This window comes from Temnothorax nylanderi, unplaced genomic scaffold (genome assembly GCF_030848795.1).
Source record: "Temnothorax nylanderi isolate EJ_2023f unplaced genomic scaffold, tnyl_v1.0 TNYL_tig0006_pilon, whole genome shotgun sequence".
NCBI classification, from domain to species: Eukaryota; Metazoa; Arthropoda; class Insecta; order Hymenoptera; family Formicidae; genus Temnothorax; species Temnothorax nylanderi.
This window is the reverse complement of record NW_027249068.1, coordinates 140,794-167,694: the sequence shown is the minus strand read 5'-3', so window position 1 is coordinate 167,694 and position 26,901 is coordinate 140,794. Positions and strand designations below refer to the sequence as shown.

General features: G+C 39.8%; 3 protein-coding genes and 1 non-coding gene across 5 annotated transcripts; 1 reads left to right on the top strand and 3 right to left on the bottom strand.

Moving 5' to 3' along the window:
- Positions 1–1,677: 1,677 nt before the first annotated feature.
- Positions 1,678–8,226, bottom strand: Ppo (phenoloxidase subunit A3). The gene is made up of 9 exons (XM_071714221.1): positions 7,967–8,226; positions 7,368–7,560; positions 6,845–7,068; positions 6,136–6,338; positions 5,070–5,487; positions 4,657–4,785; positions 3,659–3,986; positions 3,092–3,324; positions 1,678–2,805 (listed from the first exon to the last, which is right to left on the bottom strand). The coding sequence occupies exons 1-9, from the start codon at positions 8,075–8,077 to the stop codon at positions 2,560–2,562; spliced, it is 2,085 nt and encodes a 694-aa protein (XP_071570322.1). The 5' UTR covers positions 8,078–8,226; the 3' UTR covers positions 1,678–2,559.
- Positions 8,227–8,949: 723 nt separating this feature from the next.
- Positions 8,950–20,582, bottom strand: LOC139777054 (somatomedin-B and thrombospondin type-1 domain-containing protein-like). 2 transcript variants are annotated; one of them, XM_071714246.1, is made up of 6 exons: positions 20,280–20,582; positions 19,544–20,149; positions 14,718–14,918; positions 14,132–14,210; positions 13,074–13,147; positions 8,950–11,157 (listed from the first exon to the last, which is right to left on the bottom strand). In XM_071714246.1, exons 2-6 carry the CDS (start codon positions 19,797–19,799, stop codon positions 10,793–10,795), a joined length of 975 nt encoding a protein of 324 aa, XP_071570347.1. In that variant the 5' UTR covers positions 19,800–20,149; positions 20,280–20,582; the 3' UTR covers positions 8,950–10,792. The 2 variants fall into 2 exon arrangements, with proteins under 2 accessions (XP_071570347.1, XP_071570337.1); XM_071714236.1 differs by having other exon boundaries at positions 19,544–20,582.
- A 1,094-nt stretch (positions 20,583–21,676) lies between these two features.
- LOC139780085 (U1 spliceosomal RNA) lies at positions 21,677–21,839 on the bottom strand. Its single transcript, XR_011720108.1, has one exon. It is a non-coding gene; the product is annotated as a U1 spliceosomal RNA (small nuclear RNA).
- A 3,604-nt stretch (positions 21,840–25,443) lies between these two features.
- On the top strand, positions 25,444–26,746 carry Svip (small VCP interacting protein). The gene is made up of 3 exons (XM_071714754.1): positions 25,444–25,662; positions 25,917–26,084; positions 26,165–26,746. The coding sequence occupies exons 1-3, from the start codon at positions 25,597–25,599 to the stop codon at positions 26,177–26,179; spliced, it is 249 nt and encodes an 82-aa protein (XP_071570855.1). The 5' UTR covers positions 25,444–25,596; the 3' UTR covers positions 26,180–26,746.
- Positions 26,747–26,901: the final 155 nt, after the last annotated feature.

The window sequence follows — 26,901 nt, the reverse complement described above, 5'->3', positions numbered from 1 at the left end:
ATGTATGACTTTTCTAATGAGTTTTATTTTAATTGTTTCTATCTAAATAAAATATCATTTTTATTTCAAAAACTGTGTATATATGAATAAAAGAGTACAAAATTTTTCGCTTTGAGTATATTTATATACATGAAATTTCCTGCGCTATGGTTGTTTATGTGGCATTTAAAAAAAAACCCTAGTTTATATATATATTTATATTTACAGAATATTACTTACGTTAAACGGAGAAAAAGGCAAAAATCACGAGAAATTAGATATTATTAGTTTAATTCTGTAATAGCTCGCATTTTTATATGCGAAAAAAGAAACGTTACGTTTAACGTTTATAAAATTTAATTCTAATTTGATTCCATTTTTGAAACTAAAATGTCCGCAATGTTCTCTTCCACTACTCCATCTCTTCGGTTTACAACGACTTCATTATCGCAACCGTTTCGCTGTTACTCATTTCCTCTAACTTCCTTTCCCACCTTTGAGCATGTATGCATACGTCACACTGGAGAATTCAAAAATAACAGTTGGACAAAACTATACAATAGTGTCCTTTAAAATACATTCAGCACCTGGCAAAATGCAGAAAATAAACTCTACTCTCTTGCTCGTCGAGAAGTAAGAGAAGCCCATCCGTTTTAATGTGATTTACTTGTTACATTATACATTATACCCGAAAGAAACTAAAAAAATCTTAATTCTTATTCTGTAGGTGTTGAGATTATTCTTAAAAATCTTAAAGAGTTAAAGCTTAAAAATTTTCAACATGCGACATACTTTTAATAAGTAATTATAGCTTTTTATAACATCGGCATCGTTTAAATCTCTCGACAAATCGACAAACACGGAATGTGCATTATCACCGTCGTAAATTCCGTAACGCGCGATCGTGTGTTATGGTTAGTCATGTCTTAGCGCGGGGTGACAAATAATTCCAGCCCTTCAATTGCTGCCTCCAGGCGCGCCACGGTATATCAAACGTTCGAATGTATGCCCGCGTGAAACGGAATCCTTGAATAACCGCGCGAGTGATATTAGAGGTAGGGACGACGCTTAAGCGACGGTCGTAAACGTGTATCTATCTTCGTCCGCCCATCCCTATTTCTACCCCTCGCAGGAATAAATCCACGTCCGTCTAGCTGCGAACTAGCAGAAACAAACGCGTGATAAATGCATTTGGGGGAGAGAACAGGACCCGTGCGGAAAGCGAAGCAACGTTTTGGATATATGTACACGTACGTATATGTGTGTACATATATGAAGGTGTTGGCTAACGTCGGTTTTGATAGAGATGCTGAGTAATTCAACAAAATTATGTTATTTATAAACTAGAAAACTAGATGACGCACAAGCCCCGTTACTTCTCGACAAATGTTTTGTTAGTTTCGCTATTAATTTTGATACGTCAACGAGGCGGATTTGATAGAAACGTAATTTAAAAAATATTTCAAGTTGATATTTTAAAAATACATGAGAAGCTGCGAGGGACACATCACTCGCATTAATTATGTAAAACTTAATACTAATGAAAAAAGTTTTGCTGCGCGCGGCAGAATTTGAAAAATTTAATTAAATCATTTAGACTCTTTTCGCCGACTGATGCTCTCTCACGCTCTCTCACGTGTATCGTCGCTCGCTTTCAACACTCGTAATACGATAAAAGGGTGAAAAAAAGGGCGCGTCTAATTTGCATAGACTTTATTTTTATCTTTTTTTGCTTTTTACATTTGCTTCCTACAATCTAGTTCCCTTAATGCGAAAAACGAGAGAAAGAAGACGGGAAAAGCTTCGCTTGAGCGTTCGGGACACGTCTTTGTTCCCGTTTTCACGCAAAAATACAATTTGTTAAGCGGTACTCATTGCTCGTGGATGCGCAAAATTATGAAATCGTAAATAAAACTGCTTCTACAAGATCGTCCAAGAGAATATTCAAACGCGCGGCTCACAAGAGCTCTTTTTCATGACAAAACATTTATAAAATTAAAATGAAAATAGCAATATGTCAATTCATTTACATATAGATAACTCGCTAGATGTATTTATATTAGCGGCTGTTGAAATAAGCGGCTAAGAGAGGGAAAATATTTGAGTATAAAAATATCTATATAAAATATTTCAAGATTAAAGAAGATAAGTTGTACAAGATAGTCGCAATTCCGGTGAAATTTAACCATCAGAGAACCAGCGAGAATCCATTTCGCGGTATCATGTGGGAATTTTGGTGATTAAAACGCACAAGATTGTGCATTCCTGAACACGAAAAGTCTCTCTCTCTCTCTTTCTCTCTCTTGTTCCTCGGATAATCTTTTGTCATTGAGATATGGAAATAGCGTTTCGCCTACCTCCGGCTTTTTATCCGCCCCCGTCCCACCGTCGTCATTCTAACGCTCGCCATCCGAGGATATGGATTAGGATGGGAAACGTGTCGCGCTTCCACGCAATCAGTCGCGATTCTACGACGGATATTACAGGATCGTTACTGGGAAATGTGCGGTAGGAGACGCTGAAATTCTCGGCGGAGGTGTGCGAGCGATCCGCGTTCGGTCGGCCGGTCAATCATCGGGATCAGGCGAAGGTGAGGGTGTTGCTCATACTTCCGGATCGCACTCGCGGCTGCACGGTGTCCGTATGACGGATGTTGATCTGCGCGACTGCCATATTGCCGGTCAGGAATTGGGCCAGGGTCTCCACGCCAGCGCGGGGTCTACGATCGAACGGATAGCCCATCGGCCGCGCGTCTGGATACTTGCGGTCCCGCAGGCCGCAGAAACTCACCGCGTCCTTGCATCCGGCCGATTCGTCCTGCTCCACCTGTACGCGTCGCCGCGAGATGGCAAAAAGCAATTCCTTTAGCATGTTGTCCTCTTTTACTTTTCTTTTTCTCTCCCCTTCCCACCCCTCCTCCTCCCCTTGCCTTTCGCTTTTTTGTCCGGAAGCGGAGTAACGCGAACGCCTTCTCGTGTACCGGGACGTCGCCGTTAAAAGAGTGGAAAAAAAGGGAGGGGCAAGAGGTGTGAGGGAAGGAAGGTTTCCATCACCTGGCAGATTGTAAGCTCTTAAGCGCCGCGAGAGCCCGATAAGTATAAAAAGTACTCACCGCGTCACCGGTGTAATCGGATATCATGATGAAGAGGTCCATCGGGAATCCCTCCTTCTTGCCCTTAGGTACCAGCATGTGCTGCGGCCAGCCACACCCGCAGAAGTTGAACTGGTCCAGGCTATCGCCGCCGATTGGCCTGTTCTCTTCGAGATTGCGGAACGTCCTCTCGAACGGTATAGTTACCGAAGATTCCGTTGATTTATGCTCGATGGTATTCGATCCCGGTTTCACTGGAGACGGGCGCGAACGAAAATTTCGTGAAATACAACACAAATAGTATAAAACGCCTCTTCCACGTAATTGTTCTTTTACCTTTTAAAATCGAAAAATGCGTTTATATTTCAAGAATTATATGTACGTGTAAAACTGAATTAGTAACGGAAATCACATTTTTTTTCTTGCTTTTTTCGATTCTTACGTGTCAAAAAATAAATTATATTTCTAAAATATTGTAACCGTTAGAGTTAACATAACGAAAAAGCTATTGTTTTAAATACATTACTTTAGAATCACATTGAATCTGGAAATAGGAATTTTAGTGTTGAAAGTACAATGACGACTTACGTAATACAGTGAATTTGTCCATCTCGATCATGAGCTCCTTCTGGTCCCTGAGGACGTAGGGCAATCCACGTTCGTCCGTCCTGGGCGCGATGAATATACGAACGGTGCCTCGTACCGGTGCGTTGTTACGATTGTTGGCGACGATTCTGTATGTGAAGTCGGCATGATTCAGATGGGTGAATCTTGCGAGAACTGGACCGCGAGGCGTGAAGTCCAGACCGCGGGATAGATCAACATCGCTCTTGGTCCAGAAGGTCGAAATCAAATTCGCCGGCTGATTCGGAGTCTGCACTGCTATGTCCGTGATTTCTACGCCGGGGAAGTCTAACTGAAATTCCATGAACAAACGAAAGAAGGCAATTAAATACCATCATTCTCTTTCAGTCAGACTCGGTGATAAATTTTTCCTTGTAAAATTTCTTTTAAAAAATTTAAGCCGGAGCTTAATTAAGAGACGCATTAAAAAGGGAGGTAATTTAGAACGAAAAAATTTAAGAATGTGAAGAAGTCGTGAAACTGATTTTCAAATTCCAAAAGAGTTCTATTCCAACATTTAAACGGCTGTTTAATTACCAAGCTACTTAAATAGAATGTTGAGATCTACTAAATTGTATTAATGAGATTTGATTAAAATGTCTTAATTAAATTACGTTGATTAAATTTATACATAGAAAATGTCGAATTTTAAAGATTTCCTCGAAAAGATTGCGATAAAAGAGCTCGAGGATATCCTGTGTATTACTCGCGAATATAGAGGAAAATTAAAGCCTCATTTGTCGAGTTTTAGCATTTAACGATATTGCTCGGCATGCAGGCAAAAAGACTGATAAATTCCGACACGTTCCAGCGGTCTCGTTGGGTTAAATGGTTTAACGGACGTTTTTATCGTCGAGTGGCTTCGCGTAATTCTGGGCCACATGGTACGTGTACTTAGCGGCATTATATACTAGGGTGAACCGATGATATATCGTGGAAGCGAGACAGCTGTGTACACCCACCTGCTGTAGGCTGTACTCGGGAAGTGTATTCTTGTGCTCCTGGAACACATCGTCAGTGAAAGCGTGGAATCTGTAGAAGATGGGATCTCTCATGGCGGTAGCCGGTTCTCCCATGATACTAAAAGTTTCCTACAGGAGCATGACAAAAATTCCCTTTTATCATTTCAATATAGCATGATTATTCGCATTAATTTAAAAAAAAATGGAAAATAGGGACGTGCTCGAAAGTGCGTTTTATTTTCGACCGGAGACGCTTTGTGTTAAAAACAAGACGGGAGTGACGGTTAGTTTAACGCGCACGATTAGAGGGAAGTTTATTTAATGTCAAAAATTAAAATTTTTTAATAAAAATTCTCGAAATGTTTATTTCATCGATTTGGGCAATTATAAATAGCGATTGCATATCCCATTACCAAGTAGCGATGATCAGGATCGTGGCAGTAAGATATGGCAACGTGACCGAGATTGTGAAGGTCCCCGTATACATTCTGGTTAGGCGAGAGGATGCTGGCCTCCATGATGTTACCAAGCACGTCCACGCCGCCGAACTCGGTCAAAGGCACCCTCTCGCCGCGGGGGTTGATGTAGGCGCCGGTGTGAATGGCCTCGTAGATACGATCGCGCCATCTCTCCAGGTCCTGAAGGTCGAAGTTCAGTTGATCCACAGGACGGTTGATATCTTTGAGAACGGCGCCGGCGGGGCGGGCGGGCCAAGTGCGACTGGCCACCAACGAATCTAACTTGGAGAAATAACCCTCCGGGATTGGCTCGTGCCAATTGTGGAAGCGCTTCACTCGGCCCAATCCGTTGCACAGACGCTCGCAATTGTATCTGCGAAAAGAGAAATCAAGCGAAACCTGAATAATAACACAGGGACCGCGGAAATTCCCATCGGTAGCGCCCCAGGCCATATCCGGATGTGCGGTATTTCGACATAAATCGATGACGAAGACTCTTATATATATATTAGAAAGTAGGAAACATATTATAGCAAGTAGAGATTTATTGATAAATGCATAGTTTCTAAATAATTAACAATAATAGGTGGAATAATAATAGTTGTTATTAATTAAAATAAAATAACAAAACGTCGGTTTTCCTACTATTACAGATTACAAATTTTAAAGAGATCTCTTTCGAGTTTAAAAATAATTCCTCGTAATACCTCTTAATTTGCATCGCTCCCATTTTCCCAGTGTATTCTCATAAGTGTTACAACAGGCATTTAAATTTACATTTATTTCCGAAATGCATTCGCGTAATAATTTTGCTCCGTTGTTCTGCGCGCAAATGCATTTCCGAGCTCGTTAGCAAACATTGTTCGAATACTGTGCAGAATTGAGACGAGTTGCCGCGCGACAATAACGATCGAGATCAAAATGTGATCCGGTCGCTTATAACACCCGCGTGATCTCGTCGCACGGCAGAATATAGGGTATCCAATCTTATCGACTTACGAACGCTCGCTGGTGCACTTACCTGGCTTGGATCTGATGGTGCATATAGTAGAATAGCTCACCACGCCGATCCTTGTTAACAATCCTGATGTCGGTCTCGAATGGATAGACCAGATGCCAGTGCCAGTGATGAAGATTGATCCCGATATCTTCCCTCCAATAAGCCACGCGATGTTCCTCGTCAAGATCCGACGCAGTATAATCCCGCGGAATTTCGATAGGCACCTACGAATTGCGAGGATGACGAGACGATAAAACGAGTAAAACGACGAGGACTTTCGCGTTGGAAATTAATATAAAGCTCTCGTTGGATCAGCTTATCTCCCAAATTTACGTGTTATAACAATTTACAATCTAACTCTCCGGTTAAAAGGCAGTTAACGTTGAAAATTGTTGGAATACTATACAAATTCAATAGCACGATCTAAAATATGTAAATTGCGGTCAAGTTACACTAAACGTTCCATTAAGCTTTTGTATTACGGCGAATTGTACGTGAGCCGTGAGCCGTGAGCCGTGAGCTATTAAAGTATCATTCGTTTCATTGTTTCGCCTTATATTCGCTACTCCTTAAAGCTGAAAATTGTCGTAAAGACCAAACAGCTCTCAACCACGTTTACATAATTTACGTTGCCCATCATTCGGCTCGCGCTCAAAGAATAAGCCAGCTAATTAAGCTGCATAATTGAGTAACGAGCCTGTTGGTAATTAATGCGTCAGAGAACAAGTACCCTGGAGCCAGCTGGTACAACGTTGGCTTCCTCCCTCGCTCTGGCAAATATCCCGCTGTCGATGTACTTGTCCGGGAAAATTTCCGACAGCGGTGGTATCGGTAGATTCTTGGTATCGGGACGATTCAGCATCGCCACCGAGAGCGCGTAGATGAACATCTCGGAATTAACGCGATCGCGACAGTAAACCGACACCGAAAGAAAGTCGTCGTACGTTCGCATACCTATAACACGTACGTATTTATAACTGATCAGCAAAGCATTTGTTTAAATCAAGTTGATGTGAGTGTTCATGTGCCAATAATGTGTGTGATGCTCTTAATTAATCTAATTAATGAAAACTTAATTATAACTACCTTTTCATGAAAGAAAAATTTAACGCTGGAGACAAATATATATGTCTCTTTTTAAAACTAACTCGCAAACAAAAGCTAAATTTATTAATTCAACATTTATTTATTAATTCGGAAAATAAAGTATATAAGTAAGACATATAATATTGTGAATAAAATCGGAAACAAACCCAAGAAGATGTCGATAAGTCGCGCGGCTAATTTGCGATGCTTAGGGATGAAAAGAGAGAAGGGTTCTCGACGTCCGAGTTGAAGAGGGACGCTCAAATCAGGCAGACTGATCTGCTTCACTGCAACTTTCGACGCGGTATCATCGGCGAAACGGCTCACAATAGCGGGAGCATTCTGTTGCCGATCCTCAGGCTGTAAATTTGTTGAAAAAAGTATATGCGCAAAAATACGGTAGAATCATCATTAACAAAGAAATAGTATTTCCTCGTTCAAAGCTCTCGGCCTTTGATCTCTCTTCATTCATGGACTTTTGCGTTACGTAAAGAAATAACTTTCATATTGCAGACTGTTTCTAAGAAAACCTACATTCGAGAAATAAGAACAAAGAGAATTAGACTTAAGAAAGAGTCTTTTATATACTTTGTGAAACTTTATTCGAAATCTTACGTTCTCGAAACGTCGCGTATTACAATCTAAGGTTTAATTTTAATAGATGCGATCGAGAGATTTTAAGTTCTATAAACTGCAGTGCAGCATCAAACTGATATCGTGGAATTCAATATTGATACTCAATAAGACCGTCAAGGATTGGGCTTACCAAGTAGTTAGCTGGTACATCGAAAGCGACTTTGTTCTCTCCCTTGGGCACGTACACCGGCTCCGCCGGTCGATCGAACAGGTACAGAATATCCGATTTCTTACTCCCCATGTTGACGGTCAACAAGTGTACGCACTAACTTGACAAGATCGACGATCACGCGATCGTGCGCTTCGGAAATCAGTAAACTTCGATAACGAAAACGAGAGTAAGGATCGCGACGTTGCTTCAGAGACAACGGCGGGTCTTTATGTAACCGGGCGTCTTGATGCCGGCATTTATAGGAGAAACACAGAGGATACGGCGGTCCGTCGACGATAAACGATCGTCGCCATCGAGAGTGACCGCAGGATCCGTCCATGAAATACGGGACACTTTGTACGCGAGCCGGAAGGATAAGCGACGAAAACACCGCGCTTAAACCGAATCTTGTGTGTTTAGGTTTTCCTGTTTTTGGAGGAAATTGATAGTAAATTAACTGACAACGATCGCGCGAATCCGCAAATAGGTCGGCATTATTTTGTCAACAACTAATCGTAGCCTTTCCGATATATAAATGTTACACTTATTATATTAAGAAATAAAATATTTATTTAAACGCATTCCAGATTCGTGATACATGTCAATGAAATATGTAATATATAACGTTTGAAGTATGACATCAATCGCAATGGGCTAATTATTTACATATTAATATCAAACGTTATTACTTATGTATACAATGCGAACGATAATCTGCGACATATGGTGATTATAATGATTATTGACATGCAGCCGTTCAATGTAACGTAATTTAATCCGTTTAAATAATGAATGAGTTTCTAGTGTTAATGAACCATTCCAATCGATCTCTATACATATAACTGATAATAACATACTTTACTAAGAATTCAACAAAATTTCGTTTATTTTGCATTAAAACCGTGAGGTCGATAGGGAAGAAAAGGAATTTTGTTTTGAATTCAATTACGCCATAATCCAGATATGTGCAAGTGCTCTTTATTGACTGTGCTTTTACATTTTGTTCGTTTCACTCGAGAGCCTCTACCCTCTCGTCACGCCGATATGTTTCTCGTGAAGAGAAATGATTCCACGCACTTACAGCCGCAAATACTAAAAATACTAAACTGGGATTGTACGGAAATTTTATTAATTATTATATCATACGATATGTGTAAGAAGTTGGATAATATATATACTTAGGGACATCAAAAATTATTTTCAAGATATATCGGGCATCGTAAAGAGAAGGAACGTTATTACGAAGCTATTATGAACGCTGGAATCTAAACTGAGAAAAATATCGTTTCTTTCAACGCCGGAACGTTTCCGAGTTATAAATAAATGACAGTTTCAATATATTTTATATTTAATACCTACATAGAATCTTTATAATAGGCAGAACAAAATAACTAAAGAAATTTAAATACGAGGCAGAATATCTCTGATCTTATAAATCCTCTGTCTTATATGGAAGATATTATGATAGTCACGTGTTATTAATAAAATACAATTATTTATGATTATGATAATGATAAAATTCTTTTTATCCGCTCGCTACGAATATATATATTTTATTTCTATCCGACAAACGCGTACAATATATTAGATTAGATTGGATAAAATCTGAAGAGAAGGAAAAGATAAAAGGAAAATAATAAATTAATGCAACATATGTGTATCATCAACACTCGTTCCTGCGACATTATCTCCCCGAGCGTCGCCGCCCAACAATTTATTAATTCACAATCTCTGTGCGTAAGTCATAATTCTAACATCGCTGATATCGATTATCGCGATTTTCACCAAAGGGAATCAGTAAGATATTTACTCCTCTCCCAAAGGACGTTTCGCAAGCTTGCGCTAATGATAAAATCAATATGATAATTATCGGGATAATCTAGGCGATGGGTCCATAAGATTGCTACGTCCAGTCGAGGTAAAAGAAGGGGGGAAAAGAGCGAAAGAAGTTAGACTAGGTTTTTATTCCATGTTTTAGCTTTAGCCCTCCCAGAAAATTTAGCGTAGAAAAAGTTCCGAAGGTAACTAAATAAATAAGAAGCGTAACGATTAGCGTAAACGTAAACGATGCAAAAGAGAATTAAATATAAAAGATTAACGAAACCGTTGAGCAGTAGGGGAGACTGGGGCTGGTTGTTACACGGGTAAAATGTTAGGGCGTAAAAAGTATAAGGTTCATGAAGCCGTCTAAGAAACGCTAACGATTGTGAAATGTATGATTATTTAGCTTTAAAATACGTTTATCGCTATCTAGCTTTCTTAGACGGTTTTATGAACCTACTTTTTATAGCTGTATCATTTTACCTCTGTAACAACCAGCCCCAGTCTCCTCTAATATTAAATTAAGTATACAGGATATATCGTAATACATAGAGTCTATATGTACTTTAAGAATGGATTCTTTGACTAACCCAGAGTCAATTTTTCTTCAGTAAGAACTTAATTGGACACCATTTTTCTTATTCTTAAAATTAAATCCTTCGGTAATTAAATAGTTTCAAATTAAAATCCTGTTAAAGTACACTTGAACTTAAATAAAAGCAAGCTTCTCTGATTGCTACCTGTAGCAATTTGAAGTTTAATTTACGAAGTGTTGGCCCCTTAAATTAATTATAATTTTAAACCGGTGCCTCAATATTTTTGCTACGGAAAAATCGATTTTCTTAAAGAACCCTGAAATGTCGTCGACGTCTTACGATATATCCCTACATAATGATAGATGAAGAAAGGGAGAGAGAGAGAGAGAGAAAGGGATTCTAACACCGATGACACTCGCGGGAGCTGTGACAGAGCTCCGGAGAACGTTCACCGTTCCGCGACAGCGACGGCGCGTCTTCTTCTTCTACTTCTCATTCGTCGTCTGCCTCTCCTTCGTCTTCTCACGACTCTATCCGTATTGCTGACGACGGGATTGCTGCTCGCGCCCCTGCGACGTCGGCCTCGTAACAGTTGCGAGGTGTACGGGGAGGCCTGGCTCGATTGGACGCATCGCGGATCGTGACAATCCACCAGCCGCGAATCGCCGATCCATTTTCCGTGGCAGGTCGAATTGGTCGATCGGCCGCGCCGATTGCCGCTACCGGCAATATCGGTCGATAGCTTCCACCTGCCGATGCCCACGTATTTGTCCAGACTCTCGTTACCGGGGCGCTCCACGCAAATCCGCGAACCTGCGGTGATTTTAATCGCTCACCGTTTTTGCTTTCCGGTCGACGGCATGTAATTTTAATTATACGCTCGATATGACAAATTGTTTTTATCTCTTTAAACTCTTAACGTACGTTCTTAGTTTAATCCCTGACTCTTAATCCTTTTTTAATAATATAGCATAATCCTAAAAAAGGTTTAATTAAAGTTAACGATTCTGTTATGTGTTTATTCGGCAATTAAATATTCTTCTTTTAATAACTGATCTTTTTTAATGCAATAGAAATATGAAAAATACCAAAGCAATTTGGTTTGTTATCTCTTAATTACAATAAGAAAGGCAAAATGGTTAAACCAAAATGCACAAGCTGTGGAAAACAAAATAGCTAATTTAACAGCGATGCGGAGATAATAAGTAAGCCATCATCAAAATAACTTGCTTTTCGTCCGCAGATTTCCGCGTTTCGTGGCTTATCTGCTTTAGATATGTCGCCGGTAGGAAACAACCGTTATCTCCACTACCGCATCCACTACATCCGGTCGATTCCTTCGCGATAACAGCCGTCGTAGAGCAGCCGGGAGTCGCGGGAGCTACGCTCTAATTTACATGACGTTACGTCGCGCAACCATGGTGCACGTTAATTGAGACTAGATCGAGTCGCTTCATTTCCACGTTGGCGGCGCGAATTTCATCATTATGCGAATTTCGTATTCGGAATTTGAGGAGTTTAGATTCCGTTAAAAGCGTCGTCTTATTACACGGTTCTAAGTAAAAGATCCCGTTCCTTTATCGAAGATGGCAAAATAAATATATGAGTAATTACTATCATAAGACTATAACAGAGTATTTACCGCCACTTTTTACGTTATTAAGTTACATTGGTAAAATATTCAACAGTTATGGAAAGTTGTAACATTATATTCTATTCCGTAAACTCGTATAAAGCATAATTATACATTATACGTTTCAGTAAATATTTGAAATTATATCTTGGTCGCGCGTAATGAAAGCTTTAATGACAACAACTTTTTTAGAGGATTTGAGTGCCTTTTTTTAAGCAACATACATATTTATTAACGTATAAACGCACGATTTCTCGAGTTTCGTGTTTCGCGCGATGTAAATGTGAATATCAAAAAGTTAAAATTAATATTGCAAGTTCGAAACTCGCCGGGCACGCGGGCTAAGGAATTTTGCTTTTATCATAATGTCAGACGGCTAAGAGAGAAGACTTTCGCGGAGCGATAATTTTTCGCTCGAAGCGTAATCCCGAGTTTTACATACCGCCACGGAGATGCGAACCGTTTTTCGCAAGAAGACAAGTCTATTGTCTCGTCGAAGCATTATGGTTACAAAAAACTTAAACGCGCGGGGCAAGGACTTAACCGCGGAAAAGAATGGCTGGTATGCGGAGCATCCGCCGTTGTTTTTCCTCCTCCTCGTTGCAATATACTCTGTTTTTATAAGCTCCGCAGTGTTTCACTAAGCATCTGATATTCATTCTTAACATGAAGATGTAGCTCAAAGTTTCTGATTTATTCAATGTTCCGAGAAGCCAATTACTTACAATTTTATGATATTAAAAATATCACAATTCAAGATTTAAATGTGCTCGCAAATAACAGCAATACAATACAAATGGTTTTAATTTATAGATCGATAAGAAAAATCGGAGAATTAATAGAGAATTGAAAATATACGTCGAATGGAAAATTCTTCCTCAACCTTCATTAAAGAAAGGAACTAATTTTAACTACTGTAAGAAATTCAGAGGAAGAGGAAGAGGAAGGTCACGATATCTAAAGCATTCAGCATATTCTTCGTATTTGGATCTTCGACCTCGATAATGAAAATAGCGTCCCGTTAAATAAAACTCCTATTTCCAATTAAGATTAAGATCGGCTTTTGCGACACGAGCGTACTATTACTTATACGAACCTTCCGAGAGCAAATCCGAAATCTTGCTGCAACCCCGCGAGATCCGCAAAACGGTGAAAGCAACGCAGCTGCCTCTGAAACGTGTGTAATATTGGTTTTTATACTTTTAAATATCGTAAAGCCTGGAATAAAACGCGCACGTTCCGCGGCATGTTTTCTCGTTAGTCACTGTACTATAACACTATATGACGGAAGGAGGACCCAAAGGGTTCCGTTGCTGTCGGCCTTGTAGCTTGCTTTACTCGCTCGACACAACGTCACAGGGGAGTCTCGATACTGTGACGCGATGTTTACTATGTGTTTTGTAACAGGTCGGAGCACGTGTCAAATTAGATCCTCGACACATCGGCGATTCTGTCTTGGTTACAGTGCAGCAGCGCGTGGGGATTAAAAATATATCCCCCGGGAGGTATCCCTCACCAAGCGGAGAAAGCTTTTAATGGAATTGAATCGTGATGCTTGATCGCGCGTTCGGGGTAACGAACTTTGAAAATTAAGGACGTCAACTCATCAGTTACGCGCGAACGCTCGCGCGCCATTAATAATGCATACAAAATGCGATTGAAGATTATTAATTGTGCCATTCGACGGCGCAATATGACGGGGTGAAATAAGGGAAAATGTGTTACACGTTAAACACATTAACGGACATCGTATTCTGCAGCAAATGATTTATGGAAGTCTATCGCACCGTGTCATTTATCTAATTGAATAGTTGTCTAAGTGAGTTCAAGGACTAAAAAGTCTCTATATCGATAAACGACGTACTGAGAAATAAATACTTGAAAATTTATTTGTAGGGTTTATTTCTGTGAAATAAACTTTATATTCCACAAATAAATTTCTAAGTATTTTTTTCTCAGTGCAGATTCTAGCGACATTCATCACGCGAAACAATTTTGCGCTTTAATTTTTCCTCGGATCTGTCCTTGTTTTATCTATTTTCCTGCTGGCTCAATCGGAGAAAACGGAAAAGTCGTTGTTTCCGTAGCGCGAATTGGGAACATGTGCGGCAAATCGCATTTCGCACGAAGACTAAGCGCGGGGGCTTGACCTACCTCTTATCGACGATCCTATCCTTGATCCTTACATCTGTACTGTTGCCGTCGCCCGGAAAAAGCGCAAGAAGCGTCACACCTGCGGCAAATGAAAGGAAATCGTATAGGATCAAGCAATGGTAGACAGACGTCAAGAATTTCGCATCGCGGTAGATACATCCGAAGATAATCCGGTTCCTTACTCTCTAGTTCGAAGAATGCTTGGGAAATATCGGACCGTTACGTTTTCAGAGAAACTAGGAAAAACGCAAGGAAAAATGTAAAAAGAATAATATTTCTTCTTTTACGTCAATCTTCTCTATATATAAGATGCAATTTAATCCTAATTATAATCACGCGATAATTATCGCGAGTAATAATTATTGCAAGAAAAATTGTTGTCTGATTATGCATTTTAATGATCATTTAAATGTGTGTGTGTGTGTATGTGTGTGTGCGTGTGTGTGTGAGAGAGAGAATAAATGTGACCTCGTCCGATTAATTAAATTGAACGGGTCTAAGTAATGAATTCTCGTATGAAAATATTTCGCTTAAGGTAAAATGCGACTTATCTCCCGACTTATCTCTGAGATCGATCGACGCTCACTTTTAGCGTGCGGCTGCGAGCGAATCCCGGCGTGGCATGTCTGGAAGCTGCGGCACGTCCTGACCTGATCCAGACGCGGACAGTGCTTTCCGCCGTTCTTTTCCGAGATCTCGATCACCCGGCTGCGCCTTTGAGTACCACTTCCGCATCCGTTATCGCATAGGGTCCACGGGCTCCATTCGCTCACCGCGCAGTCGACCACTGTAAGGAGGGAATGAACGCGACGTTAAGATTTGACCGTCTGCAGGTCGTTTCTCGCAGACGAACGATAAAATTGTCCCGAAAGTGCCGCGCTGGTAAAACGCAATCGACAAATCGATAACGGGACGTTCTTCGATCTCCTATCATTTTGGTCCTTCACCTTCCATTCTTACCTAACACTGACAACGCGACTATAATATTTTTTAATTAGGATATATAACTTTCCACGATAAAATGTTAGAGCTAGAGTACGAGACATGCACAGAAAGGATCTCAAGCGCGTTATTTTTCCCGATATTTCACGCTCCACGTAAAAGACAACTCGCAGAAATGGCGATTTACGAGCGTCCCCTCTGAAACGCATTTCGCCTTGTTACTTTGCTGTATCGCCAGGAGAATGAAGAGACAATTTGAGATGAGTAAAAATGCGATAAACGCATCGGCAATCACCGATGTTCCTGTCCATTAAGGAGCGCGTAGAACGCGAAGGGTGGAAATTCATTTAACGCGCTGCTGCCCCATTTTGCGCGAGATGCATTGAGAGAACAAGTATCGCGACATTTAAAAAAATGGAACGATCGACGTCAACGGCGTTAATTAAACGGCGTTTTAAATAAAATATCGAGCAGTAATTATTTTGCGCGCCGAAATTTTAACGGCTACGTTGGGCGCGAAAGCGAGAGAGTCTGGCAATTAACCGAGAGATATCTTGTTTTCTGTATTAGACAATACAATTTATTCCACACTTCTAGGATGTTTCTTTCGTACTAGATGTTGCATTACGCAAGATGTTTCATCACACAAGTTGAAAAAGCAATTAGAGAAAAGTGTTTACATAAACGACACTTTGCTCCTTCATCTTTAAAATAGAGAGAAGAAGTTCGCATTGGAAAGACTGAAATGTATCAAAGCCGAGTGAAATAGGGCGCATAATGAGAATATGAAAATGGCACGTCACGCGAATTAATAAAATTAAATTAAATACTTCGTATAATTTTATACTCGCATTTTATCGCAAATGGCGTATAATTAAATGACGTACGTTATACCTTATTAATGTAATTATTGTAATCGTAACAATTTGTACTTCTCGCACGCACATATTGATACATTAATATAATTATTAGCATTTTCAATTTTCGCGTGTAACGATCTCATTCCTCGTTTTCCAATCAGCGATAATTTAAAGATTTATTATATGATCGGTCGGGCGAAACAGTCACAAAATATGGGAGGAATATTTCATAGGCGACGGACCGGTCACGGCTGCAGCCGCAGCTGCGGGATAAAATTCAAGCTACATTTTGCATTAGGCTGCCGGGGAGTGGTGAGAATCTGCGGTGCAGATATAACTACTTGTTTATCGCTTCTTTTATGGTTATACCTACGGTGTTTATAGTTCCTGTCGAGCACGATCGCTACCGGGACCTAGTCGTCGATCGATTGTACGTTCGAACTGAATTATTTCGTATACGCCCGCCGCGCCGGTCCGGCGAATGCGAATGGTCGAATGACATACGCGATATTGGAGATTCACTCAGCAATATGGGGAAAATAATGCACCGTCACTGGTCTGTAACGATCAATATAAAATATGTCACATGTGGTATGTCCAGTCACCAGAACTTATATGCGCTCTTATGTGAAGAAAATATTTTACGTGCATTCGACTTTCTCCCCGCGTTATCTCGGAAGACAAATTCGCAAAGTTACTGTCGAAGTATCATTAACCACGGTGAAACGCTTAGCATGATCATTTTTCGTTTCCCAGCCCCTCCCCTGGTTTATTACGCCTAAAATATTTCGCGCTGCTTTTGTAGAATGAGTTTTGGTACCATCTTTTCTTGACGCGTTAAAAATGATAAGGAGGCTGATGTTATAAATTCGCGTCGAGAACAGATCGCGGACGCTCGGGTATTCCTTTCGCAAGGGTGCAATCTTTACATTTCATTAGGCGTGCAGGATGCCAGGAACGGAAATCGGCTGCAGTGTAAGTACGTCTCTCACGATTCGTCACGATCCCGTTACAAAATATGTAAATTCGCGTCTCGTTTCGAGCCTACGACGGGGGATGGGATTATCCCGCTTCCAAACGGACGGCTTTGCGTCACTCGTGAAGCGGTTTCAGCCGCAACTACTGCCGCGTTACATCTTCAAGTCGGAAAGGAGCGACACTTCTCTTCGGCCGGCAAGCGTGAATAATCGCGTTCCGGTGCAGCTTTAGCTTCGGCGAATGCTGAATTCGTCGCAGCTTCACAAATCGCAGAAATTAGGGCATTAAAGATGAACATTTCGACGCGACGAGATGAAAGTGCAGTCGGACGCGATAAAATCACCGCCATCTTCGGCGGGCGCTCTCGCGCGTCTATACTTTGCGAGAGACATTTCACCCTTTATAATTGATCTGCAGTAAACAATAGGCGCATAAACGTGGATTGTATTTGACGTCGTTACCATTGTTTAACGAACAATTTAATCGTATGCCTGTCGATTATCTGACAATTAAACCGGTAAAACAGGAGCCACGTTAAACGAACGGAATTGTGAATTGAATAACATTAATCCCTTTGCTATTAACAGGCGCGTCGTTCGGCGAGCCATAAAATTTCGAACAACTGTGCACCAACGTAGAATAACTCGACCATCTATTATGTAAATGCGGGCAGTAAAAATGTGATATATATTATAAAATATAAACCTCGACAGTATTCGTTGTTAGTGACGCTATGATATAACAGCGATTAAATAATAAGATATCATTGAATTTGTAAAAGAGTTAAACTTATTCTTCTTCAGCTATATTCTAATGTTTAATGCGAAAGAAATTCGAATCTGTACAGTTGAAAACACTAGCGACCGCGTTTTCGCAAAAGTTTCGGAAAACTTGATAATATCATTATCTTCACATTAAGCCATAAATCTGCGGAATATGAACAGGGGGATTCAGTCTATAAATTGCGAAGTACATTTACGAAGATTACTCTTTACTTTTATGCTTTGGTAAAGCTGATCTCTCGGTCGGCGTTATCATCTTTACTTAGGCAACATAGCGGCAATAAGTCTTCCGATCTTTGCGTGAGATGGTTCCCTACAGACCATTTCCTCATTCACATATACACGCACAGAGCACTGTGCATATATCCTTTTAATTACCTAAATTTGTTTTTTTATCCAGCCATCTGATATTAAAAAATTAATGAACAAATAACTTCTACGATAAAATTTAATTTTATTAATAAATTTTTTTGTTTTATATATTTTGAGACACTATATATTGAAAGATTAATCAGTGTTTGATGATACACCAAATACACGACGCAATCATTCGAAGCGTTTTGATCGTCGAGAGCACGTCGGTTTCTATTAAACGCAATATATCAATATATCATGTCAGATTGATAATTGTTCGATATTTGATTAAATTCTCGCGAAACGTACAGCATTGCGTTGATACTGATGGAACGCAGCATCAGCATTTTTTTGAGCGGTCATGTGTGGTTGCTTTGATCGAAATTGGAAGTGGATATTGGTTTTAAGGGCATCGTAGAGAAAAACGAATCACATATCGCACGTTGTTGATACGTCGATGTGAAGAATGAAAAATAATGGACCCTGTCCTGACAAAAAGCTTCCGCGCGCACAAAATTTTTCAATAAAATTCTCCTTCGATGACGCAATTGCTAATATCAAAAACTTTACAGCTGAGAGAGTAAAGGTTGGTTTATGGAAGCCGTAACCGTTGATTTAAGCCGTAAGCCCTAAGAAATTGACCAATCACAGTCGATTAATCTTCTCATATGGCCAGCATAAATCAGCCTTAAGTCAATTACTCCAAGGAGACACACAGTTCGTCCGGATGACGAACTGTGTCCTAGGATGCTAAAGCAAGTACGTTACTTATAGAATACGTCCTTAATCCAGTAATCCTACAAAATCTGAGACATGCTGAGTGTGTGTATATATGTGGGTATTTAAGCGTGTGCTTAGCGTGAATAAGAAAAGACGGACCGTCGCGTCGTCTATTAATTAATCAATGCTCCGTGCGATTTTTTTTTAAGAATGGATTATATCTTCGACGTTCCCAAGTTTGATTAATTGATGTATATCGGCATCTCTTATTTCATCTTTAATTTTACCAGGTTTTATTAGAAATAATTATCTTTGTACTATTTATTTCGTAATTGACTTATTTGATTCCAATTTGAAATGTTAATTATAATTACACTAACAATAAATATCTCTCTAATTATTGATGTTAAGAATATCAATAATATCTATTATAAAATTTTCTCCTACTTGCAATTAACGATTATGAGAAAAAAATTTATAACATTTACGATTCTACTTCTTGCGGAAAGAAAATACAATGTGTCAATTTTTATTTCAAATGAATATGGAAAATTAAATCAAGCTAAAAATGAGTTTCTGACCGAATGCTTATAAAAAGAAAATGAAAAAAATATTCGGTTATTTTCAAATCGGTTTAAAAAAGAAAATAATAGTTTACGCTAAAATAATATTTTTTTCATAATAGATTAATTATCGTCCAACGTCGTCCATCTTCTTTTCAATATCGCTCGTCGCCACCCACAAAGCCCTCCGTGCAAAATCGCCGATCCACATACCGCCGCAGGTCTCTTTGAAGTCGTCGCAGCAATCGGCGAGCTTGAGACATGCGTGGTCGCAGTAGCACGGCTTGTCGCGCGGACTCTCGATAATCGCGTTCGGCGACTCCTTCTGAATCACGCAGCCCGAATCCCTGCCCTGGCAGCAGAGCTTCGCGGAGCTGCAGCTGCCGGCGGCGGTCCCGTCAACGGTCAGGGAAATCAGCGTGGCGACGACGATCAGCCTGGCCAGCCTGGTCGCGTCCTTCCTCCACATTCTCCTCGCGATTCCGCGACCCTGACGACCTTGCTCTCACCGCCACCGCCGGGCCACCACGACGACCTTGGGTTTGTTGGTGCCGCCGACAGTCGTGGAAACGTCACGCACGTGCCGTTACGATGACGATTCACGCACGTTACTTTACAGCGACTCGTCGCGCGCGCGATCGATCGTCGGCATATCGATCTACCGGCCTTGCGTTTCAATAGTTTATCGGTTTCTAGTCTTTCCGAGAGAATAGCTCTTCAGTTTTAGCGGAGTTCATGCTTGGGACCACAGTTCGTAGTTTAATGTTTCCGGTGTTGACATTAGTCGACCATTAATTTGCGCAATTTTGCGAGAGCGCACTTTACATTTGCATAGTTAAAAAAAAATCTTTTTTGTATTTTTTTTTTTTTAACACAATCTCTTAACAGAAATACAAGATAATTGTCGTCTCTCAGTCAGTAAGAAAACTTTAATGTTTCTTTTATATACGTTTCCGCATTAATTAAAACGTTTAATTAACTACGTTTTAATATTTTAATAATATCTTCGGCTGCCGCGTTACATTTATTTTCGCGGATGTTAAAAGAAGAAAAATAAGGAACGTCTACGAGAGCCACTCTGCGACACGCATCGGTAGGATTTTTCGCGAACTACCACCACCACCACCACGAGCGAAACTCTGCACGCGTTCGACCCTTCGGTGAAGGGTGTCGCAATCCAACTGAGCCGAGTCTGCCGAGTTTCAACCCCGCGAGCGCGAGAAGAGCGTAAACTAGGCGCGCGCTACGTTGCGCCTTCGCCGACCCGTCGTCCTTGCTTTTCGTACTCTCGGCGCACCTCCCACGGGAAACGGCAGCAGCCGGCACCTGGCCGGGCGCATGCCTCGTCTGTTCTCACGGGACGCCACGATTTAGTGCCTGCAGCTTTTAATGGAATTTAAAGGGCAACAATTCGTACCGTGTACCACGATAACGTATATGGTCCCCCCCCGGAACCGTCAGTATGTCTTATTCTGCGTTCACTAGATAGAAAAACGGTTTGTTCTTAACGATAATGTCGAAAAAGATCGGTCTCGCTGATGAAACTTATTTATCTTTAACGTTTAGAAACATCGAATTCGCTATCAGCTGCAGCTTTGGCCTATTTCAAAAAGACCTCGCATGTGCGAGCGCGATAATATCTGACGTGTTGTTCGTTATCGATGTTATTTCATGATGTGGAGTTTGAATGAATACTATTGTTGTCAAAAAATGTAAAAAATTGAGGAGTAAATTTCATCACGTTCACTAGTATTCATTTAGACAGAGAATATATGTTGCAAAATGGAAACGCATATTTAAAAATTTAATACAGATCTAAAAAAATTGTTTTTAACTATAATATACAAATATTTAAAGTATATTTAATAATACAATCATAGTGATTAAAATATATTTTATTCACTATGATTGCACTAATCTATTAAAATATATTTTATCGCGATAATAATGTTATACATATATGCAAGAGAAAAAATATTGATTATATTCTATTTTTAAACTTATATACATATATTTATTTTTTATATTTATCATATTTTTTTGCATTAAAAAGCCTGATTCTGTAAAAGAAATTTAAAGATATATAAAAAGAAGAATAAAAAATTACTTTAATACTAGTATATTCAAGTATCAGAAACATGCGAGAATAAAAGAAGTTGACATAGCTTTAATAAAAATAAAAAAATCACAACTTTCTTCTATAGAACTATAGAAGTCGAGGAAAATCCTCTCTTCTGTCTAAGTCTTTTACTAAGATTTAGGAGAAATATTTTTTTCTCCGATTATTTTGCCTCACTTGTGACAATATTGTCCCTAAAGAATTATTTCTGTTTGTATTCTATTATCACCGGGATAGCGCGAACGCAGTCCCGACTATCAAAAATTGTACGCCCGAGATATCCACATTAGGGATATTCGCAAGGGTCAGCTCAACCGTGGTGCAATGGAAGAGCCTCGCCCTGGAGGAACCGCCTTCATGATCACGGTAACCTCTGCGCCAGGTAAGTATGCTTTCAGTCGCGACGGCCTCTAATTTATCCCCGTCGATGTTGCATTTTAAACACGAGTAACGGATCCATGCCTGCGGAGCCTAGCGGCGAGTTGGCGAACTATGTATAGCGCGATATACACAGCGATTGCGAGCGCGTACCTACTCTTCAGCGTACCTCGCAACGTTGCCCGTTGGGAGAGATTAATCTTTCATATTCGAAAATTGTTTTTTTTTTATTCTTAATGTATCCAATTGTGTGTTTTGTGTACATGTACACTAATTTAAAGCGTGAAATCGATGAAAAGTTATTAATTATAATTATCAAACAAACGCAAATGCGTACATTAGAGAAAAATTAATTTGCAGCTTTTTGCAGACAGGAAATACATTATATTTACATTATTGCGATTAACTTAATTAGTTCATATTATAATTATATAGGGATCATACAGATCTTATTAAAATTTTCTTATTTACAATAGGGACACGGGCAAAATGAAGAATATAGAATATAAAATGAAGAACCAAGTGGAGATTCTCATTAGTACTTATTATTAGTAGCGAGTCATTGATTAAAGCTACGCTGGTAGGTGCATTCGTGTTTAATGAAGGTCTGAGAGATGGCATCCAGAATGGCTAATATATATGCGAAAGAAGAGAGTAACGGGCGGACTAAGGTTAAAAAGCCACTCACGCCTTAGAATGCAGTCTGTATTAAGCAATGAAAGTTTGGTACAGATATTGCGAAAGTTTGCCGCGTGTTCTATAATTGCGCGCTATTGCCAAGAGCATAATCTCCTCATCTCTCCGTCTCTCCCTCCTCTTTCTCCGCTTGTTTCTTGTTTCTCATTATTCGACCTTAGGCACGTGCTCGGGTCCCTGGTTCTACGACGAGGAAAGTCGTTCCAGTTTTGTATGAATGCATAAAAACTTCCCGATGGTTATTTAACCACGAATCACGATGCTAATAAATGCCGGTGCTAAAAAAATATTCCTTAACACTGACTGCGAATTTCGTACGTTTTACTCTGGGCCACAGTAGAATTTTCATTTTCATTTTCATGATCATGTAATGATATTGATAAAATATTGAGTAATATGTAATATGATTAAATAAGATTAAAAAATATCCTTATTGATTGTTACTTTACACTGTTATCCAGTTATTGAAATTGTTATTAAAATTTATTATGATTTAGTAACATTTATTTTTTTCATTGATAAAATTCTTTTACAACATAATTATTTAATAATTATTTTATCCTATACTTTATATTATCGATGTCATCTCACAGCAAATTATAAACCTCCGTCGATGCACGAAGAAAAAAAGAACATTTCGTCGATTTCGGGCTTCGAAGCGGAGCGGAAATACATTCCCGGGTGTGGTTTATCGTTGCAATATTCCTGCGAGGGTAGGGGAGAGCTGATATTCGTAGATGCGTCTCGAGAGTCTTCAAGAGAGCTTCTCGAACTCGAAGCTTTCGGCAACGAAGTTTTCGCATTGGTGCTCAACAAGTAACGAACGGGAAATTTTTTTTTTTTTTTTTTTTTTGCGAGGCGAAGAGAAGTCCCAAGTGGGCGCGGAACGACCGAACGAATTGGATTCCCCGGGGGTCTTGATATCGGAGTGGTCGGGAACGTTGATTAATCGCGGGTGCAAACAACGTGTGTAACGTTGTTACGTTGCCCGATATCCCTTTTCCGCCGGCGAAGAGATGGAGCGCGCGCCTGGAAGACGACAATTAATTTTCCCAATTCTGTCGGCCGCGCCGCGATGTTCGCCAGCTGTGTCGACATTAATAAGAGAAGACATACGTATCGCCGTGAATAGCGGAAAGCCGATGTACATTGAGGCTTTCTTCCGTTCGTTCACCTCAGCTCGTTAAAAGGCGTTCTATCATAAGAATGCAAACGTATAATTGTATCTTCAAAATTAGTAGAGAGATTTAAAGAAGACTTCTCGAACAAGAAAGACGTTTGAAAGCGCGTGTGTGTTGATCGAAATTTAAATTAAAATGATTAATCATTTTAGACCTATTTCAGATTTTATCTTTTTTTTTTTAATCGAACAATGCTTACGTTATCAAGGTATATGTTGTAGAGAATTTAATGACATTCTTTGTGAATATTTTAAACATATTGTTTATAATATACGTATATATTTTTTAATTTTACTTAACATGTGTATATTATGTTTGCATGTATATTTTAGATCTTTTAATATTCGAAGATAAATATACTGAAAAATGATGATGGAAATACAGACAGTATTGTCAGAGCGTTAATTTTAATGCAACGATTATCAAATCTCCTGGAAATTTCCCGTTTTTTTTTTTCGGGTCAAATTCTGCAGAGAGTCACAATTTTATTTTAAACGTAATTTTACGCTGTAGGAAATTGAATCAGTTTTACGGTCAGTGGTAGCAAAATCCAGTCGGTTCGCGAGCAAATTGACACGTGGCGGGAGTGCGAGCGCACTTTCGAAAGTCGGCCGCGAGGGGCACACGCGAAACTCGATTCGCCCGTAGAGCAGAATAGACGGTATAATAGCGCTAATATACAAGTAACGAGAAAATCCAATTTGCTCGCTGTCGGAGCTATCGGTCGGAGACCGCGAGGCAGAGTTTTCAAAGCGGACATTAACGTCGCTCCGCGAACGAAGGGGACTCTACGAGCATCAATTCAAACTCGCGTTCCTCATAATTGCCGGCGAAATAATCGGATCCTCTCGTTTTCCCGTCTTGCTTGCTCTTGAAACGTATATCCGAGATAGATTGCATCAAGCGTCCGCGCGTTATTCTATCTCGGATACTCGCAACTCGTGCGTTCGCGTAAAAGAGTCGCGGTGCGGTCTCGCTTCGCGCGTATACTTGGCGCGAGACACTACCGTGTCTCTTGATATATATTGCGTAAACGCAGCGGAGTGGGTGCCACTTGCCGCTTCTGATAAGCCGAAGACAGCGAGTGGTTTGATAAGACTTATCGCGCGGTATAATTGTTCCGTATCATCGACGAATTATTATCACGAAATTATAGCCGTAAATATAGATAAATTTTCATATCAGAATTAATTGGAGAACATTTTGACGTGATCAAGTATCGATGGTTCGAGCAATTCACATATCATCTATAATTAAAATGATCATAAAATTAATGCAATGTTTTATATGTAATTATATGTATATAAAATTATTTTTTTATTCTCCTTCTTGTTATTTTTCTTGTATATACAAACAGAGATTATAAAAGAAAAAAAAACGTATATGGACATACTTAAATTTATACACACAATTAGATATGAACAATTTTTTCGCGCATTTTTACTTTATTTATTTTATTTTAAATGGCGCATGAAGAATGTATGGTCTTTTTTTTTCGTTACAAATTATTGTAAATTTAAGAACTATATAAATCTAAATAAATAGGGAAACACATTATACATATTTTCGTGGCAAATTTTATTTATTTTATTTAATCTATTTTTATTTCGTCAGGAACGGGGATTCTTTCTTTCCTTGCTGCAGATCATCGCGAGCGATTTCTTATCGAGCCGTATAACTTTGTTCGTTCGCGGATGCCGGGTGGTGCCGAGAGATCCCGGTGACGATCCTGCACATACATATGGCGGTCGCCACCGTCGGCGACTGTTGACGTCGTTGACGACAGCCATTGCTCGGATCTGTCATACGCACGCCGCCCGTCGTTGATCCAATTTAACGACGACGTTTCCAGCGAAACGATCGCGCACGTTTCACACGGATAACGATTCAGCATGGGTAACTGTTGCGGCTCCTGTTACAAGGGATCGTCGTCGTACGAGGATCTCACTCCCGATCGGGTGCGTCTCCCCGCGTAGGTTATAAACCCGCACGTAAATATTAATCCTCCGCCCGTGCGATAAAAAAATCATTAAACCGTCGTGTGACACGCTTGGCGAACGACGGACACTTCTTTTCCCAGCTTCCGTCTCTCCCCGAGACGAATCCTGGTTGTCTGTCACTCGATAATTATTTCCCCGTGTCTCCGCTTTTCTGTCACGCCGCAAAACCGCTCCATTTTTTTTTTACACACGTTGCTCTCTTGCCCGTTCAGGAAACAATACGCAGAAAACAGGCGGAGGCAGCTGAGAAGAGGATAGCCGAGCAACAGCAACGGGGCATAAAGGATATAGAGTCTGTCAAGAGGCAACAGCGACGGGCGTTGGAACTCGAGAAGCGAGAACAGGAAGCCGCCGCCAGCGGCACGCAGCCTACGCTACGAGTAAGAATGGATAATTGCAGTTTCGTCGTTTAAATATGCGTTTGAATAAGACTTCATAGAGCTTGATGTATCCATTTCAGTGGCAGGTGCAATAAGAGAGAACAACACGCCGTGGCTCAATGCGATTGAGCTCTGTATTTTCTCATTTGGAAGGTATTAAGTATTTTACACTTGGCCAAAATGAGGCAGACCTAACGTCACCAACGATGCTGCTATAGTCACACAAGTGCAATCTTATTTTGTATTATTTACACATAATCATGGGAATAAGCTTTGAGTTTTTTAATTTAACGAAATACATCAGCTGAAATCGAACGATCGATACCGAGGTTCGTTTTCAGCTGACGTGTATTTTTTATCATATTTTATATATGTATAAGTTTATATATGTATATATACACGATTGTGCATGCTCTAAAATATGACTGACACTGTTGCAAACGTTAAAATTTTGCTTCTGCTTCAATTTACTAAATGAGTAGTTCTCTATTTTCCTACCGGTTATAAAATATACATATAAATTATTACATTTATATATGTTTTCAAAGAGTTACAGTTGTAAACATAAATTTTAGATGACGAATGAGAACAGCTGAGAGCAAAAAGATATCCTTATGCATTATTAATCTTTCTTCAATAAAAATAAACTTTTGTGATTGCGAGTTTCAGATTTAGAATATATATATGTGCCTACACTTAAAAAAATGTATATCGAGAAATAAGACTAAAAAAGCGTATCGTTTGTCATATAATCTCTTATATATGCAAGTTTGTATCTATTGAAATATACAAATTTCATATCTGTAATGTTCAATAA

Excerpts from the sequence above, each read along its gene's own strand:
- Ppo (XM_071714221.1), bottom strand. The coding sequence starts at position 8,077 with ATGGGGAGTAAGAAATCGGATATTCTGTACCTGTTCGATCGACCGGCG. Across the intron at positions 7,561-7,966 it reads ATGTACCAGCTAACTACTTG|CCTGAGGATCGGCAACAGAA; the intron begins GTAAGCCCAATC and ends ACAAATTTACAG. Across the intron at positions 3,325-3,658 it reads GGACAAATTCACTGTATTAC|TGAAACCGGGATCGAATACC; the intron begins GTAAGTCGTCAT and ends GCCCGTCTCCAG.
- LOC139777054 (XM_071714236.1), bottom strand. The coding sequence starts at position 19,799 with ATGTGGAGGAAGGACGCGACCAGGCTGGCCAGGCTGATCGTCGTCGCC. Across the intron at positions 14,211-14,717 it reads CTCGCAGCCGCACGCTAAAA|GTGTGACGCTTCTTGCGCTT; the intron begins GTGAGCGTCGAT and ends CATTTGCCGCAG. Across the intron at positions 11,158-13,073 it reads TTCGGATTTGCTCTCGGAAG|GTTCGCGGATTTGCGTGGAG; the intron begins GTTCGTATAAGT and ends AAATCACCGCAG.
- Svip (XM_071714754.1), top strand. The coding sequence starts at position 25,597 with ATGGGTAACTGTTGCGGCTCCTGTTACAAGGGATCGTCGTCGTACGAG. Across the intron at positions 25,663-25,916 it reads AGGATCTCACTCCCGATCGG|GAAACAATACGCAGAAAACA; the intron begins GTGCGTCTCCCC and ends TTGCCCGTTCAG.